The sequence below is a fragment of the Gorilla gorilla genome, chromosome X (genome assembly GCF_029281585.2).
Source record: "Gorilla gorilla gorilla isolate KB3781 chromosome X, NHGRI_mGorGor1-v2.1_pri, whole genome shotgun sequence".
Taxonomy (NCBI): domain Eukaryota; kingdom Metazoa; phylum Chordata; class Mammalia; order Primates; family Hominidae; genus Gorilla; species Gorilla gorilla.
Window position 1 is genome coordinate 82,871,743 of NC_073247.2, and position 15,756 is coordinate 82,887,498.

Sequence of the window (15,756 nt, forward strand, 5' to 3'; positions counted from 1 at the left end):
TATGTAGCATTATTTATAATAGTGAATGATTGGAGACAAATTTGCATCAATAGGTGAATCATTAAATTGTGATACAACCATACCATGAAATGTTATGCAGTCATTTTTTAAATGAGGTAAATTTCCATGTATTAATGCAAGAGGAGGTCCAGAATACAATGCAAAGTGAAAAAAAGTTGCAAAACAGTACATATAATATCCCATTTCATTTAAAAAAACCTATATACAAATGTGTGGGTATTCATATATGTATATATGTGTATATTAATATATAAACACAAACAGAACAACATCTGGGAAGACACACACCAAATTAAGTTATTCTTGGAGAATGGGAGTGGTGAGAGGGACTAAGGAAAAATCTTTCACTTTTTACTTTACACATTTATGTTTTGCTTGAATTTTGTTGGCTAACATTAATAATTTTTGAATTTTTATCACAATAAAACATTTTAACAAAACAGGCACTTTTGTAATCAGATCAATAGAGTTATAATGTATGTGTTTTAAATAAAAATAGCTCCATGGGGGCTGGGCGTAGTGGCTCACACCTGTAATCAATCCCAGCACTTTGGGAGGTCGAGGTGGGCAGATCATACGGTCAGGAGTTTGAGACCAACCTGGCCAATATGGTGAAACCCCGTTTCTACTAAAAATACAAAAATTAGCAGGGCGTGGTGGCGTGCCCCTGTAGTCCCAGCTACTCTGGAGGCTGAGGCAGGAGAATCGCTTGAACCTGGGAGGCACAGGTTGCAGTGAGCCAAGATCACGCCACTGCACTCTGGCCTGAGCGACAGAGCAAGATTCCCTCTCAAAAAATAAATAAATAACACCATGGGGTGACTACTTCATTTTAAAATTTCAGCTAGAAGACTTAGGATACAATTAGAACAACTGTAAACCAAATCAATTCTGAGTTTCAATGGGGGTATACTCATGACTTGATATAACAGGATGTGGGCAAACAAAATCTAATCGGGATAATCGTTCATTTCTGAAAGAGAAAACTACACTACAGCAAACTCCATCATATAAAGGAAAAATTGCGCTTTCACTTTTTTGGTGGCATCACCTCCAATGTTTACTCAACTCCTTGGCAAGGGTGGGAAATCATAAAAAGCTAGAGATTTAAGATACCTCAGAGATCATTTAGTCAAAATCCCTCATTTAGTCGAAATCCCTCATTGTATAGTTCAGAAAACAGGCCTAAAATGGTGAAGCAATTCAACTAAGGTCCTATAGCTAGCTATATAGCCAATTTTAGAAGTCAGGTTTCTATTCCAGGTCTGGTACTCTTTCTGTTTCTTTTCAGATCTTCCTGAGTCTTCAGTATGATGACATTATGAAATATTTTTAAATTTTATGATTAGACATCCCTATATTTAAATGTTACAACAAAAATGCATAACAAAATTAAAATGTATATGCCTCCATTAGTACAGATGATGAAAAGTTCACTGTATCTAGACAAAAAATATTATTGGTATAACATTCTCTTGAAAAGTAATACATAAATCAGGCCAGGTACAGTGGCTTACGCCTATAATCCCAGCACTTTGGGAGGCCGAGGCAGGCAGATCACTTGAGCTCAGGAGTTCGAAACCAGCCTGGCCAACGTGGTGAAACCCCGTCTCTACTAAAAATACAAAAATTAGCTGGGTATGGTGTTGCCACGTTTGTAGTCCCAGCTACTCGGGAAGCTGAGGCAGGAGGATCGCTTGAACCTGGGAGGCAGAGATTGCAGTGAGCTGAGATCACGCCACTGCACTCCAGCCTGGACAACACTGTGAGACTCCATCTCAAAAAATATATATATACATATTTTTTTTTCTGTGAATCTGAATGTATTTTACTGTTTACCTAAGAACTACTGTTTTATCTCAATTTCTAACTGTTCTTCAACTGGCACTGCCTCTTAACCCTTTATCTTTAGTTTCTTTATATCAAGCAGTTGATGACCTATATAAAAACACTTAAAACCACCACAGGAAACACCTATTTAAAGGAAGCCTGCAGTGATTTAAAGAATTCTTTTTTGATGTTGACAATTATCCCTGGTTTGTCAGTTTTATAAGGAATGAGTTCTCTGTTTTTAAATGCATAGACAGACAGGGTATGGACAGAAGAAATAAAATAGGCAACAACTGGTTTTTGTACAAACAACGTAAAAAAAAGATAAGAATGAGGGGTGGTAGGTAGGTGGTCAGGAAGGGAGTGGCAGAGAACCACATGCTAAATTAGTCACTAAGACTTTATATTTCAAAAGTAAACTCAAATACTACGATATATAAATGGAATAACAACTACCTAACCTTCAGGCTGTAATTAAAGTGTTGTCCAATTTAAGACTCTACAACTTGAGGACATGTGAGGGCCTTGGAGAGATTTCAGAATAATAAAAAGATAAAAGGGTTAAAAATGAGCCAAGTAAGGAAAAATTAGAACTTATTATATCTAAGAAGAGAATACTAAGGGTGACTCAACAGTTTTCAAGGATATGAAGAAATATCCATTTCAGTGAGCAGCTATTCTACATTTCCACAGAAGAAAGTAATTTTACTTAAATTATTACAGCATATATTTCAACATAGAAGTAGGAATATCTTCAACATAGAAGTATCTCATGTAGTTTAACTATCAACTCCAGAGAAGCCTGAATGTTATCCACCTCTCCCACCTTTACTGGCTTAATTCCTTGTCTCAAAGAATGGGTCAAAGGGTAGATAAGGCATCTTTGGAATGTGAAGATTTAGACTTCTTTTGGGTCTAGCTATGTTCAAAATTTTTCGTTAGCCTCTGTCCCCCAGGTTCCAGCATAAGGTTAAGCCCTTTCTGCACTATAGATAAAGGGGATTAATTAGTGGTAAACATGCAAATACCCATGTAAATTAGAATTCCTTAACAAAGAAAAGTATGCTTCTCCTCAGTGTTAATGGGTAAGAGGGTTTGGATTTAGGATTCTTGCCCAGCCCAGTTAATGTGCCAAAATGGCCAATTTGACATCCAAGAGAGATTTACCTGGCCTGATATTTTTAAAAAAGAAAAAGACTGGACAACTAACCAGATGTGCCTGAATCTCTTACTCTGTCTCTAGCATTTTCCTGCCTTGTATAGACATCTCTTCATTTTGTTTTGAGACTAGAGTGCAGTGGTACAATCATGGCTCACTGCATGGCTCACTCCACAACCTCCTGGGCTCAAGCAATCCTCCGGCTTCAGCCTCCCAAGTAGCTGGGACTATCATGTGCCACCATACCTGGCCAGATTTTTAATTTTTTTTTTTTTTTTTTGTAGACATGAGATCTCACTCGGTTGCCCAGGCTAGTCTCCAACTCCTGGGCTCAAGCAATCCTCCCAAAGTGCTGGGATTACAGGCATAAGCCACCACGCCCAGCTAAACATCTCTTCAACTGAACTCTTAAGGTCTACGAAAAAAGAGAATGTAATATCATATTTTACTTGTACCACAACCACTCCACCCTATCCCCAGCCCTGCTGTTAGCATAGGACCAGACACACAGAAGACTATTAGCACTTGTTAAATGAGTTGTCATCTGTCCAAATTTTTGTTAACACTTTATTTTATAGCTGCTTTTCTATTTATTCTGCAGTTCATTCTCTAACACTGCTGCCTATGAAGGTTGCATCTCTCTTTACCCTTCCTTTCCTTTATTTCACAGAAATACCCATTCTTCCCTATCCCCTCAGATATTTTTAGTCATCTCATTCATGAACTACCAAAAACCTCAACTTCCTCACAGCCCCCACTCTTCTACTTAGAACCAAATACTGCTAAGTAACATTAATTTCCTTTTTTTTTCTCTTGAAATTTTTTGTAGAGACAGTGTCTCACTCTGTTGCCCAGGCTGGTCTCAACCTCCTGGACTCAAGCAATCCTCCTGCCTCAGCCTCCCAAAATGCTGGGATTACAGGCATGAGCCAACCACATTCAGCCTTAATTTGCTAATGTTTTGAACACATCACTTTCTGTACCTTCTTTCCATGTTGAACTACATCAAAACTAGCTTTGATTTTCTAAATGACAAGACTGCTACCTCCCCTCATTCCAACCCTTGCCAAAACCCACTCTGTGTAGGGAAACCATTTCAGAGCTCACTGGTCAGATGAATATCCACCCACCAAAAGTTCTGAGAGTTCACCCACCTTTCTGCCTGTGTCAAATTTATTTGGGAAAAAAAACAGTGTCAGTTGAGATAAAAAGCCTATAGAAGAAATGTTTGTTGGTGTTGTGTGGGTGTGTCAGAGGATGAACACATGCATGTGTGTTTATGTACATGTATTACATATGCAGACACACACATACACACACACATATATATAATAAATATATTCTGCCCAAATTAGCACAAACCCACAAGCTTAAAAACCAAATCTGCTAAATGTGACTCAAACAACAGGTACTGAGCCTACAGCTACTTCCTGCAAGCAGATACATTACCTCTGTGACAAAGTCAGTTGTGAGTTGCAAAAAGGATAGGTAAATATCATTAAGATAAGTTAAGACTCTGCTTTTTAAAAAAATTTAAATGCAAAACATTACCTCAGGACACTGGCCACACTGTATGATTTCCGCATAATACCCAGCATATCCTAGACACTAAAGAATACTAAATTTACAACTTAAGCAGGAAAACAGAGGCTTGCTTCACAGTGGTTTAATATGAACAGAGTTGAATATGACATTGTCTGACAGAAGAATCAACAGTTTGCTGAATAAAAGCCCCGAGTCAGGATATATATACACAGCAGAAATGGGACCTCAGACTCTCAGCACTTGTGCACAATGAAAGAGGAAATCATTTTTAAAAAATGTCTATAACAGAGGATACAAATCAAAAAGGCAGCAACAACAACATTGGCAAGGTGGGAAAGGGAGCAGAGCCTCTCATTAGGGGCTGCTTAGCCCCTGGCGCAGGCTCAGCAGCTGGAGAGCTGTCTCAGGGAACTTCAACATTTAGATGGGTTCCAAATCCTATGTCAAAATACAATCCTAATCTCTCTGATCAGGGTCAGTCAGAATCAGCAATCCTTTTCCCCAATGCCCTGCATAGAAAACTCCAATCTTTCCATGATAGGGAGTCTAAGCAAAGAGCCCCCACCTCTCACCTGGCACCAAAGTTAACTTACTCTCACCCCACCACTTGGGACAGACATTGGGCCCCAGCAAACAAACCACCCCCTCCAAGACAGAAACCAGGATAGGTGCCAGCCTCAAGAAGCTGCTTCAAATGTTAAGATTTAGGAAATCCATACCAAGCTGCTATCCATAGTTCAACTTCTGGGGAAAATGCTGGAGTTGCATGAGAAACAAGTGCAGGCAGTTCAATAACCCTGTGACCACGCTGGGGAGGGCAGCAAAAACTCTTGCCCCTGAGCCCCATTCAACAACTCAAAGTGCTTAGGAGAAGTCAGAGACTGTGTGGTTGGTTTGTGTGCTTCTGCCCTGTGGCAGCACTAAATGGGATGGGGGAAAGGAGAATGGAAGGAAGACAGTGTTGATGCCCTTCCCTACTGCGGGTAAGAGCCTAGAAGATAATCCACTCCCACCCTTCAGGGAGTTACCTGGCAGTGGTGAGTTGCCCCCACCCCTCAAGCCACCAAACCTGCAAAGCTAACCCATAAAGTAGCAAGGGCTTAGGGAGGGAGAACTGCTGGCCCATACTGACTCACCAGCTGATGAGCAAAAATAGGCAGCTAGAGTGGGAGCCACAGAGGGAGAGGGGCTAGGCAATAGGAGCTCCCCTACTGCCCTATGGCTTTCTTCTGACTCTGAAGCAGCCATAATGATGGGCCCAGAAAACCCACACACCCTGCTCCATACAACAGACTGCTTGGACTCTAGGAGGACTACTGCCATGGAAAGCAACAAGGGAGAGAGAAAGCAACAAAAGAAACTGTTAAGAAAACTGGGAGCAGGCCTAGAGAAAACAAGGAAAGCTTCTGTCTCTACCACCTTTCCAAAAAGGAAAAAATACATGCAGTTAGGAAAGGCAGGGTTTTTCCCTGCTCAGTGTTCTTGGTTAAACCTAAGAGTAAGAAAAATCCCCTGAACTTGCAGCATCAGTATGTATCCAAGTGCCTCACCAGCACAAGCGCCCCCCTCCCCCCAGGTTAGCCTTCTGGCATGGGTAAATGCCCAAGAAATTGCCTTCCAGTCTAATCCCCCCACCCACCCACCCCAACCCCAAGCAAAGGGCATCTGCCTGTGGGTTCCCACCTCTCCTCAGAGAAGAGGATCCTAGCAGAGTGCCCACATGGTGTAGTCAGGTACCAGGGAGCACAATGCCAGACAGTCTATCAGGCCAGGAGATGGGTAGCCAACTTCAGATCAAAGACAGAGAGAGGCTTAGTGTAAAAACCAATGTCATTTCAGCAGGAAAGTAGAGGGCAGGTGGTGAGAGGGGCTCCTACTGGCGCACCTTCCCCGGGACGTAGTTCCTGTCAATTGCCTCCTCTTGCAGGAACATGTGTAGGCAGCGTTCATTCTGAGCCAGTGGGTGCCCAGCAATTCTATAAAGAAACCAGGATGGTTATCAGTAGTATTCAGAATCAGAGAGAATTAGCAGAGGGATGGGGATGTGGACAGGGGAAGAAGGGCAAGGTCAGCCCTGAGGTTCAAGCCAGTAGAGGACAGCAGTAGGGTACCACCTCAACCCTAATATTGTAAAGGGGACGGGGGATAGAGGGGCAAGACAGGGAAATCCCTAGATATAACCAACATGCAGTGCTTTCTCAGGCCCTGACACACAGGATCAGAATCCTACTCAAAGGAATGGAGTTTTACTGTCCAGTCAGCCCACCACACAATTGGCACCACATCATGGTACCCATTATAAAAGGTGAGCTGGGTGCAGTGGCTCACACCTGTAATCCCAACACTTTGGGAGGCCAAGGCAGGTGGATCACTTAAGGTCAGGAGTTTGAGACCAGTCTGGCCAACATGGTGAAACCCCATCCCTACTAAAAATATGAAAATTAGCTGGGCATGGTGGCCGGCGCCTGTAATCCCTGCTACTCAGGAGGCTGAGGCAGGAGAATCACTTGAACCCAGGAGACGGAGGTTGCAGTGAGCCGAGATCACACCATTGCACTCCAGCCTAGGTGACAGAGTGAGACTCTGTCTCAAATAAATAAATAAGTAAATAAAAATAAAATAAAAGGTGAGGTAAACAAAACATATAAAAAGACTATGATGGCAACAGTAGCAAGTGGAGCCCCCAGGAACTTGGCTTACTTGTTAATAAACTGCTCGAGGCCCTGCCTCCTTTCTTCGATGAAAGACTCTTCAAAGATCCCTTCATCTCCTCGGAAAGGGAGCTGCCGCTTCAAGGCTTTCCCAGGCAGTGGTGGTACTACAATCTGCAGGCACACACAAAATTCCAGCCACATGGGAGAGAGACAGAGTGGGAATGAGATGGTAAAGCACTGTGTACCTCATTTCTTATTAGGCATAGGGTCCATCCTGTCCCACAGCCAGCAACTTGCAAGAACTAAGACCATAAGAACAGTCAGGATGGCTCGGGTCAAAAATTAATCCATTTCTGTGGGAGGACAGGTTTACTACCTCAAAAGAAGGAAATAAACTCCAAATAATCCTCACTTTCCTTAACAAGCCACTACCATTCAAGAATTTAGCTAGGATTTTCCTGACACTAGACTTTCCATTTTTAGCACCTACAGGAATTAAGTTGTACAACTTTACTAGTGACTAAGTGAAGTAATACTTTAAAAAAAAAACTTGTCCTGAACTTACCACTTTCTTTTTTTTTTTTTTTTTTTTTTTGAGACAGAGTGTTGCTCTGTCACCCAGGCTGGAGTGCAGTGGCACGATCTCAGCTAACTGCAACCTCTGCCTCCCAGGTTCAAGCAATTCCCATGCCTCAGCCTCCCAAGTAGCTGGGATTACAGGCATCCACCACCACACCTGGCTGATTCTTGTATTTTTAGTATAGGCGGGGTTTCACCATGTTGACCAGGCTGGTCTTGAACTCCTGACATCAGGTGATCCGCCCGCCTCAGCCTCCCAAAGTGCTGGGATTACAGGCATGAGCCACTGTGCCCAGCCAGAACTTACCACTTTCAAGTTTCAAAAGGTATCCCCCAATCTAAAATACTGAGATTTGATGGATAAGAATGTGTTCACCCTCTTCATTCCCTTCAAGACTTTATAGACTGTGGTTGTATGCCCCCTCAGCCTATGTAGAGCTCCTCCTCCAAAGATGCCACACAGAGAACAAGGCCATACCTTGCTATCTCTCTCCAGCTCATTTTTCAGCCACTCAAAGTCACTGTAGCGCCGCCGTACGCAGGACTCCTTTAGCTTGAAGATAGGTAGGTTTGTCTACATGGAAGGAAAAATTAAAGAAGAAAGATGGTAAGTAATGTTCAGCCTGTGGTAGCCACCTGTCTGAGTAACTTGGACAGGTCCCAATGAAGAAATAGCTCCTATGGATCATGCTCCTATAACCCTTTCAAATCACCACCAGGTAAAAACCAACCCTTACCACATCCAACCTTATCATAGCTGATGATCAGAAGTCCCTTGCTGCTTTGAATTTATCCTACAAGTAGACTTGCAGTAGTATGTAAATATGTACATATAAGAGTTTTCACCGGGCTTGGTGGCTCACGCCTGTAATCCCAGCACTTTTGGAGGCCAAGGCAGGCAGATCACTTGAGGTCAAGAGTTCAAGACCAGCCTGGCCAACATGGTGAAACCCTGTCTCTACTAAAAATACAAAAATTAGCCAGGTGTGGCGGCACACACTTGTAATCTCAACAACTTGTGAGGCTGAGGCAAAAGGATCACTTGAATCCAGGAGGCGGAGGTTGCAGTGAGCCAAGATCACACCACTGCACTCCAGCCTGGGAGACAGAGTGAGATTCTGTCTCAAAAAAAAAGAAGAGTTTCACTGCATTTTATTATTTATAATAAGAATAAATGTCTATGAATAGACAATAGGTTACAATGAATTATGGTATACCTGTATAGTAGAATATTAAATAACTATGAAAAGAATGTGAAAGCCAGGTGCAGTGGCTCACACCTACAATCCCAGCACTTTGGGATGCCGAGGCAAGGGATCACCTGAGCCCAGGAGTTTGAGACCAGCCTGGGCAACCATAGCAAGATTCCATCTCTATAAAAAGTAAAAAAGCCAGGTGTAGTGGCAGTGCTCGCTTGTGGTCCCAGCTACTCAGGAGGATCACCTGAGCCCAGGAGGTCAAGGCTATGGTGAACTGTGATTATGCTACTGTAATCTGGCACAGAGACTCTGTCTCTCGAAATAAAAATGAAAGATCTCTATGTGCCAGTATGGAAAGATATTAAGTAGTAAAATCAAGGTATAGAACAGTATATATATATAGCTTGCCTCTATTTGTGTTTTAAAAAGGGATGTATATGTATATATTTATACTGATTAATAAAGTATTTATGAAAATATACTGGTAATGGTGATTGACTTTCGAGAGTAAGAGAAGACAACTGGAATGGGTGGAATAGTCACATTTTTCATTGTACAATTTGAATTTATCATGTGTACATATTACATTTTCCTTTAAAAAGTGAATTTAAATTCCCTGTAAAGAGATAAACACATCCAAGTTATGCCTACCTCTGCTCTTCCTGTCCAAATCCTCTCCATTCTACCAGTGCTCACTCAACTCTCACTTCATACAAAAAAATTTTCTGACAACAACTGGATTTATTGGTTTTCCTCCTCTCTGAACTCTTCTGACAGTTATACTTTAGCATTGCCTGATACACTATTGTTTTATGCATCGTTTGCCTTGTCTAACTAACTAATCTCATTAAGATCAGAAACTATGACTACTTCTGCATCTTCTAAAATGCAGAATATGCAAGTTACTCAATAAATGCTCAATTGATTAATAGAGACTCTATGTGTCTGTTTATCCTCTCATCTAGAAAATGCGTAAGAAATCACCATTACAAAAGTTGGCTTACCATAGCTTGCTCCCTGATATAAATCAGCTCATTCCCACGTTTTAAACACTGAGAAGATTCCCAAGGCTCTAGTGGCAACACGAATCCCCTGACAGAAAACCCTGATCTTCACTCCTGTCTACAAGTTCTAAATAGAAATGGCCAACCACATGTATTAATACTGACCATATTTACTGCCAGTCAATTCAGGTGAGAGGATGAATAAAATAAACTAGTTATCTCCTTTCTCCACAACTGCCTCTTGGCAGGAAAAGAGCAACTCGAAACTCCATTAGAGCTTCACACAGAACCCACTACATCATGCTTTGTACTCCTTGACACTGGAAATTGTCTTTTCAGGATCCAGTTCTCAAATAGGCCATCAAAAGCCAAATAACTGGCCAATTTTACATTAAACTCCATCCAGGATCGTCAAGGTCCAAGGAATGTCAATAGGTTGAAATGGAGTGAGATTCATATAAAGTAATATTACTAAACCATTATTTACTTAAAAGAATAAATAAGGGCTGGATGCGGTGGCTCACGCCTGTAATCCCAGCACTTTGGGAGGCGAGGCAGGCAGATCACTTGAGGTCAGGAGTTCGAGACCAGCCTGGCCAACATGGTGAAACCCTGTCTCTACTAAAAATACAAAAATTAGCCAGGTGCTTGTAATCCCAACTACTCAGGAAGGTGAGGCAGGAGAATCGCTTGAACCCAGGAGGCGGAGGCTGCAGTGAGCCGAGATCATGCCACTGCCCTCCAGCCTGGGTGACAGAGCAAGACTTTGTCTCCAAAAAAAAAAAAAAAAGAATAAACAAGGCCAGGCGTGGTGGCTCACACCTGTAATCCCAGCACTTTGGGAGACTGAGGTGGATGGATCACTTGAGGTCAGGAGTTCGAGACCAGCCTGGCCAACATGGCGAAACCCCATCTCTACTAAAAATACAAAAATTAGGCCGGGCATGGTGGCTGACACCTATAATCCCAGCACTTTGGGAGGCCGAGGCAAGCGGATCACTTGAGGTCAGGAGTTCGAGACCAGCCTGGCCAACATGGCGAAACCTGTCTCTACTAAAAATACAAAAATTAGCCAGGCGTGGTGGTACATGCCTGTAATCCCAGCTACTTGGGAGGCTGAGGCAGGAGAATCACTTGAACCCGGGAGGCAGAGGTTGCAGTGAGCCAAGATCACACCACTGCACTCCAGCCTGGGCTACAAGAGCAAAACTCTATCTCAAAAAAAAAAAAAAAAAATTAGCCAGGTGTGGTGGCACCATGCCTTATGCCTGTAGTCCCAGCTACTCCAGAGGCTGAGGCAGGAGAATCGCTTGAACCTGGGAGGCATAGGTTGCAGTGAGCTGAGATCATGCCACTGCACTCCAGCCTGGGTGACAGAGCGAGACTCCGTCTCGAAAAAAAAAAAAAAATTGTGGAAGGGACCGATTAAAAGTTTAGTGAGTAGAAAAATTTTGCATGCTAAAGTTTTGCTACTAAGTGTTGTCAAGGAGACAGAAGTGTAGCAGAAAGAATATGGAGTCAGACATATTTGTGTTCAAATTCCAGCCCTGTCAGTTATAGTTACGTGTACTTGGGCAAGTTACTTAAACTGCATTCCTCCTCAGTTTCCCATGTGTAAAACGAAGTTCTGTAAGGATTAAGACAAATTAAAACCTAGTTCAGTGCCTGGTACACAGTAGGCACTAGATGAACAGTCCCTGTTGTTATTAGAATACCTGGAGTAGGGCCAGGCGTGGTGGCTCACGCCTCTAATCCCAGCCCTCTGGGAGGCCGAGGCAGGAGGATCACTTGCGGTCAGCAGTTCAAGACCAGCCTGGCCAACATGGCGAAACCCCGTCTCTACTAAAAATACAAAAATTAGCCAGGCATGGTGGCACGTGCCTGTAATCCCAGCTACTTGGGAGGATGAGGCAGGAGAATTGCTTGAACCCAGGAGGCGGAGGTTGCAGCGAGCCGAGATCGCACCATTGCACGGCAGCCTGGGCAACAGAACGAGACTCTGTCTCTTAAAAAAAAAAAAAAAAAAAAAAAAAAGAATACCCTGAGTAAAGAGCGATTTCATTCAGAATCCCTAAGACTCTTGGGTAATGCATTGAATGTCTCCAAAACCCCACAGCAGACAGCCCTTATGCTGTACTAGTTATGCCCAAGCTCCCTCAGGTAACTAAGTTCTCCAGCACTGACAATTTCCTGCTTTTATCATATTCTGAAGGACCTAAATTCCATTCTCCCCCAAAGACATGATTTCAAATAGTTCTTATATAGACAAGTGTTTCTCATGTTTTGCTATTCACTTTTCTTTCTTCAGTTTGGACTTTGCCAAACTTGGAATCTGGAAATCATAATTTCTCAATAAGATTTCAAAGCCCAAGTAGGAGACCACAATTTCTCATTCAATTCACTCCTTCAACAATGAAAGCACATACACTCTTTTAGTTCTTCAATGCTGTTTGAGCAGGATGCTGTCCATAGAGAATATTCTGGCCTTTTAGTCTGAGAAGAAAACATAAGGAAAACTAGAAAATGATTCTCAAACTGTTTTGCCTATAACCACTTCAAGTGGGCAAAAGATCCTGCAAACCAAGTACTCTATCTGCACATTCCATCCTTGCATTATGGGCTGAGCACTAGAGAGTAAAGTCCTCTATCATGCATGCTGGAAGAAGCCACTCCTGGGCAGTTCTGAAATGTCATGTATTAAAGTAACTACAGACCAGGGTCAGAATCCAAAAGGGTAATCTAGGACAGAAAGGGCAAAAAGCCATTCATATACAAAGTACCTAAACGAGAGTCAATAAATACTGAAATAAACATTCTGGATACTTCAAATCTAAAGGATCCACATAGAATGAAAGCAGTGACTGACAAGGCACCAATCCCAGGGCAAGGCCAGGTTTCAAGGCGAGACAGCACGTAGTACCTGCGAAAACTTAAGCATAAAACATTTCTCTCCTTCAGATGCTGATCCGACACAAGTTAGGAAAGCGCTCGCTCTCAAGGAGACTGTCTTTCTTATTTCTGCTCCCACAAGCCTACTGTCTGCCTTTTCTGGAATCTACCTTCCTTTTCTGGAATCTACCTTCCCTTTAATTCAAGGCTTTGCTTTACTCCATTATCCCGGGGAGACCTCATTAGAAAGCAGCCGGCCTTCCTGCCCTCCCTCTTCAGACTTCCCACAACCTAGTTTAGTTATGGAGCTCAGCGATATACTGCCTTGGCTTTCCATCCCCCAGCCCTCTTCCATCCTCCCTCCCTTCCTTCAGTCGCTACAGCCGTGATTCCTATCTCCTTGAATTCCTCGCTCTAATCTTCTTCCATCCACCCCACCCTATCCAGCCATGCTTCACTTCCTCATGGGTAGTTTTTCTGCATCCCCGTCCGATGTCTCCCTCAGGAGTCTTCTGCATCCTCCGGCCACAACTGAATCGGCAGACCTCGTTCCAAGCCTATTATACCCCTAACCCCCAAATGACCCCTAAGGCGTCTTCCCCACCGTTAGTTGTCCCCGCGGTAGCCTCCCTCTCCCCTCCCGCCCGCGCCGCCCGGTCCTCCCTCAGCTGTCTCCCTCACCCCGTGACTCACCCGCATGCGAACCTCATAGGTGGTGAAGCGCGCGCGTCCCACGCCCACCGTCTGAGGATTAAAGATGTCGATCTCCAGGAAGTTACTTGGCGGCCCGTAAGCGTCGGTCAGGTCTTGCGGCTTCGAGTTAAGGCGCCGGGTATCAGCTACTGCCGTGTCCGACATCTTTCCGAAGGAGAGCCTGGGACCGGGGAAGGGGGGTGGGGGACAGAGGCCTGAGGCAGGAGCGCGCACGGCCCCTCCCGCTTGCAAAATAACCAGCCAACCCACAGGCGGCGGCGGCGCGCACGCGCGCCCACGCACGCACGCGCACGCCGCACGGGCCTGGGCCCCGCGCCCTGAATAGCGGCCGTGCTGACTGCTGCGCGCCCTGTAGAGTGGAGGCCATATTCAGGCTTCCGGGTGATGTTTGTGGCCACCCGGGAACCTGCATCCCCAATACGCAGTACCCAATACCCTGCCTAGCATCACAGGCTGGCTCCGCCAATCGCGGCTCCTCAACCCAAGAAATTGTCTCGTACCGTGTATCAATCAACAGTGGGCACTGCCCCGCGAGCCAGGCTCCTACAGTGATAGGCCGAAGCCCAGTGACCTGAAGTCCTGGTTTTCCGCGAAAATAGAAGGGTGGTCTATGGAGGGTGGGGTTCCAACAATAGTACTGAGAACCTATAACGTAGCCGTCCCACCTGTGCCACTGATGGTTTCAGTTCACGCCACACACAATGGCGCACTCAGCACTACGTATGGCGCCAGGAAAGCAGCAAGCAACTAGGATGGGGTAAAGAAAGATATTTCTCTCTCACTTTTCAGGAAAATTGGGCATATCTTACTCCTTGTTGCCACACTCCAGGTGTACTCAATCTTACATTTATCAGCAAATTGAGGGTACTTATTTCATACCTTCTATTTCTACTCCGCAGAACTCCATACTTGGCACTGCTCTGAGGTTGCTTGCAACCCATAATGGAGATAGAATAAATGTTTACATGAGAATATCTATATAAATATTAATATTTATATGACTAATTTACATATGCTCCACATTAAAGGGTAGACTGGGTGATGATTTCAGGTCATCCTTTCTCCACATTTCCCCTGCCCTCCTCTACTCAAAAAATATTTCCCATATCACTGATGCCTGAAATTCTTTCAACAGAGTATGAGGCCCTACAATTTCACAATTGCTATTTAATTCAATTTAACCAATATCCACTAAGCAAATACGTGCCAAGCACCATGCTAAACACTAAAATCCTGGAGTTAAATAAGAGTCCCTGCCCTCAAGGAGTTAACATTCTAGCAAGGGAGACAAGTAAACAAAACTAATATAATGTGACAAATACAAAATAAGTAAATGTTCAAAGCAGCACATAGGAAATGTATAACTGGAAAAATTAGGGGAGGTTCCCCTGGAGGAGGAAACATCTGAGTTTAACAGACATGAAAAGACATAAAGGACAAATAGGAGTGGAAACAGGGAAAGGTAATTTCTGGAATAAGAAACAGCATATGCAGGCCGGGCGCGGTGGCTCACACCTGTAATCCCAGCACTTTGGGAGGCCGAGGCAGGCAGATCACTTGAGGTCAAGAGTTCGAGATCAGCCTGGCCAACATGGTGAAACCCTGTCTCTATTAAAAATACAAAAATTAGCTGGGCATGGTGGCACACGCCTGTAATCCCAGCTACTCGGGAGGCTGAGGCAGGAGAATCGCTTGAACCCGGGAGTCAGAGGTTGCAGTGAGCTGAGATCATGCCACTGCACTCCATCCTGGGCAACAGAGCAAGACTCCATCAAAAAAAGAAAGAAAGAAAGGGAAAAGAAAAAGAGAGCGAAAGAAAGAATACACAAAGTCCTTGCGATAAGAAACAGTGGAGCATTTTTAGGCATTTATCGCCAATTCAGACTGTGTGATGGAAGTGTTTAGAAAGGTAGACTGGCTAGGGATGGGCAGACAAAGGATGATCCGCTTATATTAAGTAAAGGATCTCTGACTTTATGATAGGTGATACAAAGCTTTCTGGTAGGTGATAGGGAGTCCCTGAAGGATCCTAAGCAGGAAAAATACATGATCAGATTTATGTTTTAGAAGAATTGTTTTGTAGACAACATGGAAGGTATATTTAAGTTGAATTATGAAGGTATTGACAATAAGACTCAGAATCAAGTGGTGATGGTGACAAT

At 43.7% G+C, this 15,756-nt stretch overlaps 1 protein-coding gene across 1 annotated transcript; it reads right to left on the minus strand.

The window, feature by feature from the left end:
* Window positions 1-4,661: 4,661 nt before the first annotated feature.
* SNX12 (sorting nexin 12) lies at window positions 4,662-13,946 on the minus strand. The gene is made up of 4 exons (XM_004064343.4): window positions 13,574-13,946; window positions 8,267-8,362; window positions 7,256-7,380; window positions 4,662-6,531 (listed from the first exon to the last, which is right to left on the minus strand). Exons 1-4 carry the CDS (start codon window positions 13,736-13,738, stop codon window positions 6,429-6,431), a joined length of 489 nt encoding a protein of 162 aa, XP_004064391.1. The 5' UTR covers window positions 13,739-13,946; the 3' UTR covers window positions 4,662-6,428.
* Window positions 13,947-15,756: the final 1,810 nt, after the last annotated feature.

What these genes read in the sequence shown, in the direction of transcription:
- SNX12 (XM_004064343.4), bottom strand. Translation starts at nt 13,738, where the DNA reads ATGTCGGACACGGCAGTAGCTGATACCCGGCGCCTTAACTCGAAGCCG. An exon ending in AGCTGGAGAGAGATAGCAAG is followed by an intron (nt 7,381 to 8,266) that starts GTATGGCCTTGT and finishes GTGTGCCTGCAG; the next exon opens with ATTGTAGTACCACCACTGCC. An exon ending in CTCGAGCAGTTTATTAACAA is followed by an intron (nt 6,532 to 7,255) that starts GTAAGCCAAGTT and finishes GTTTCTTTATAG; the next exon opens with AATTGCTGGGCACCCACTGG.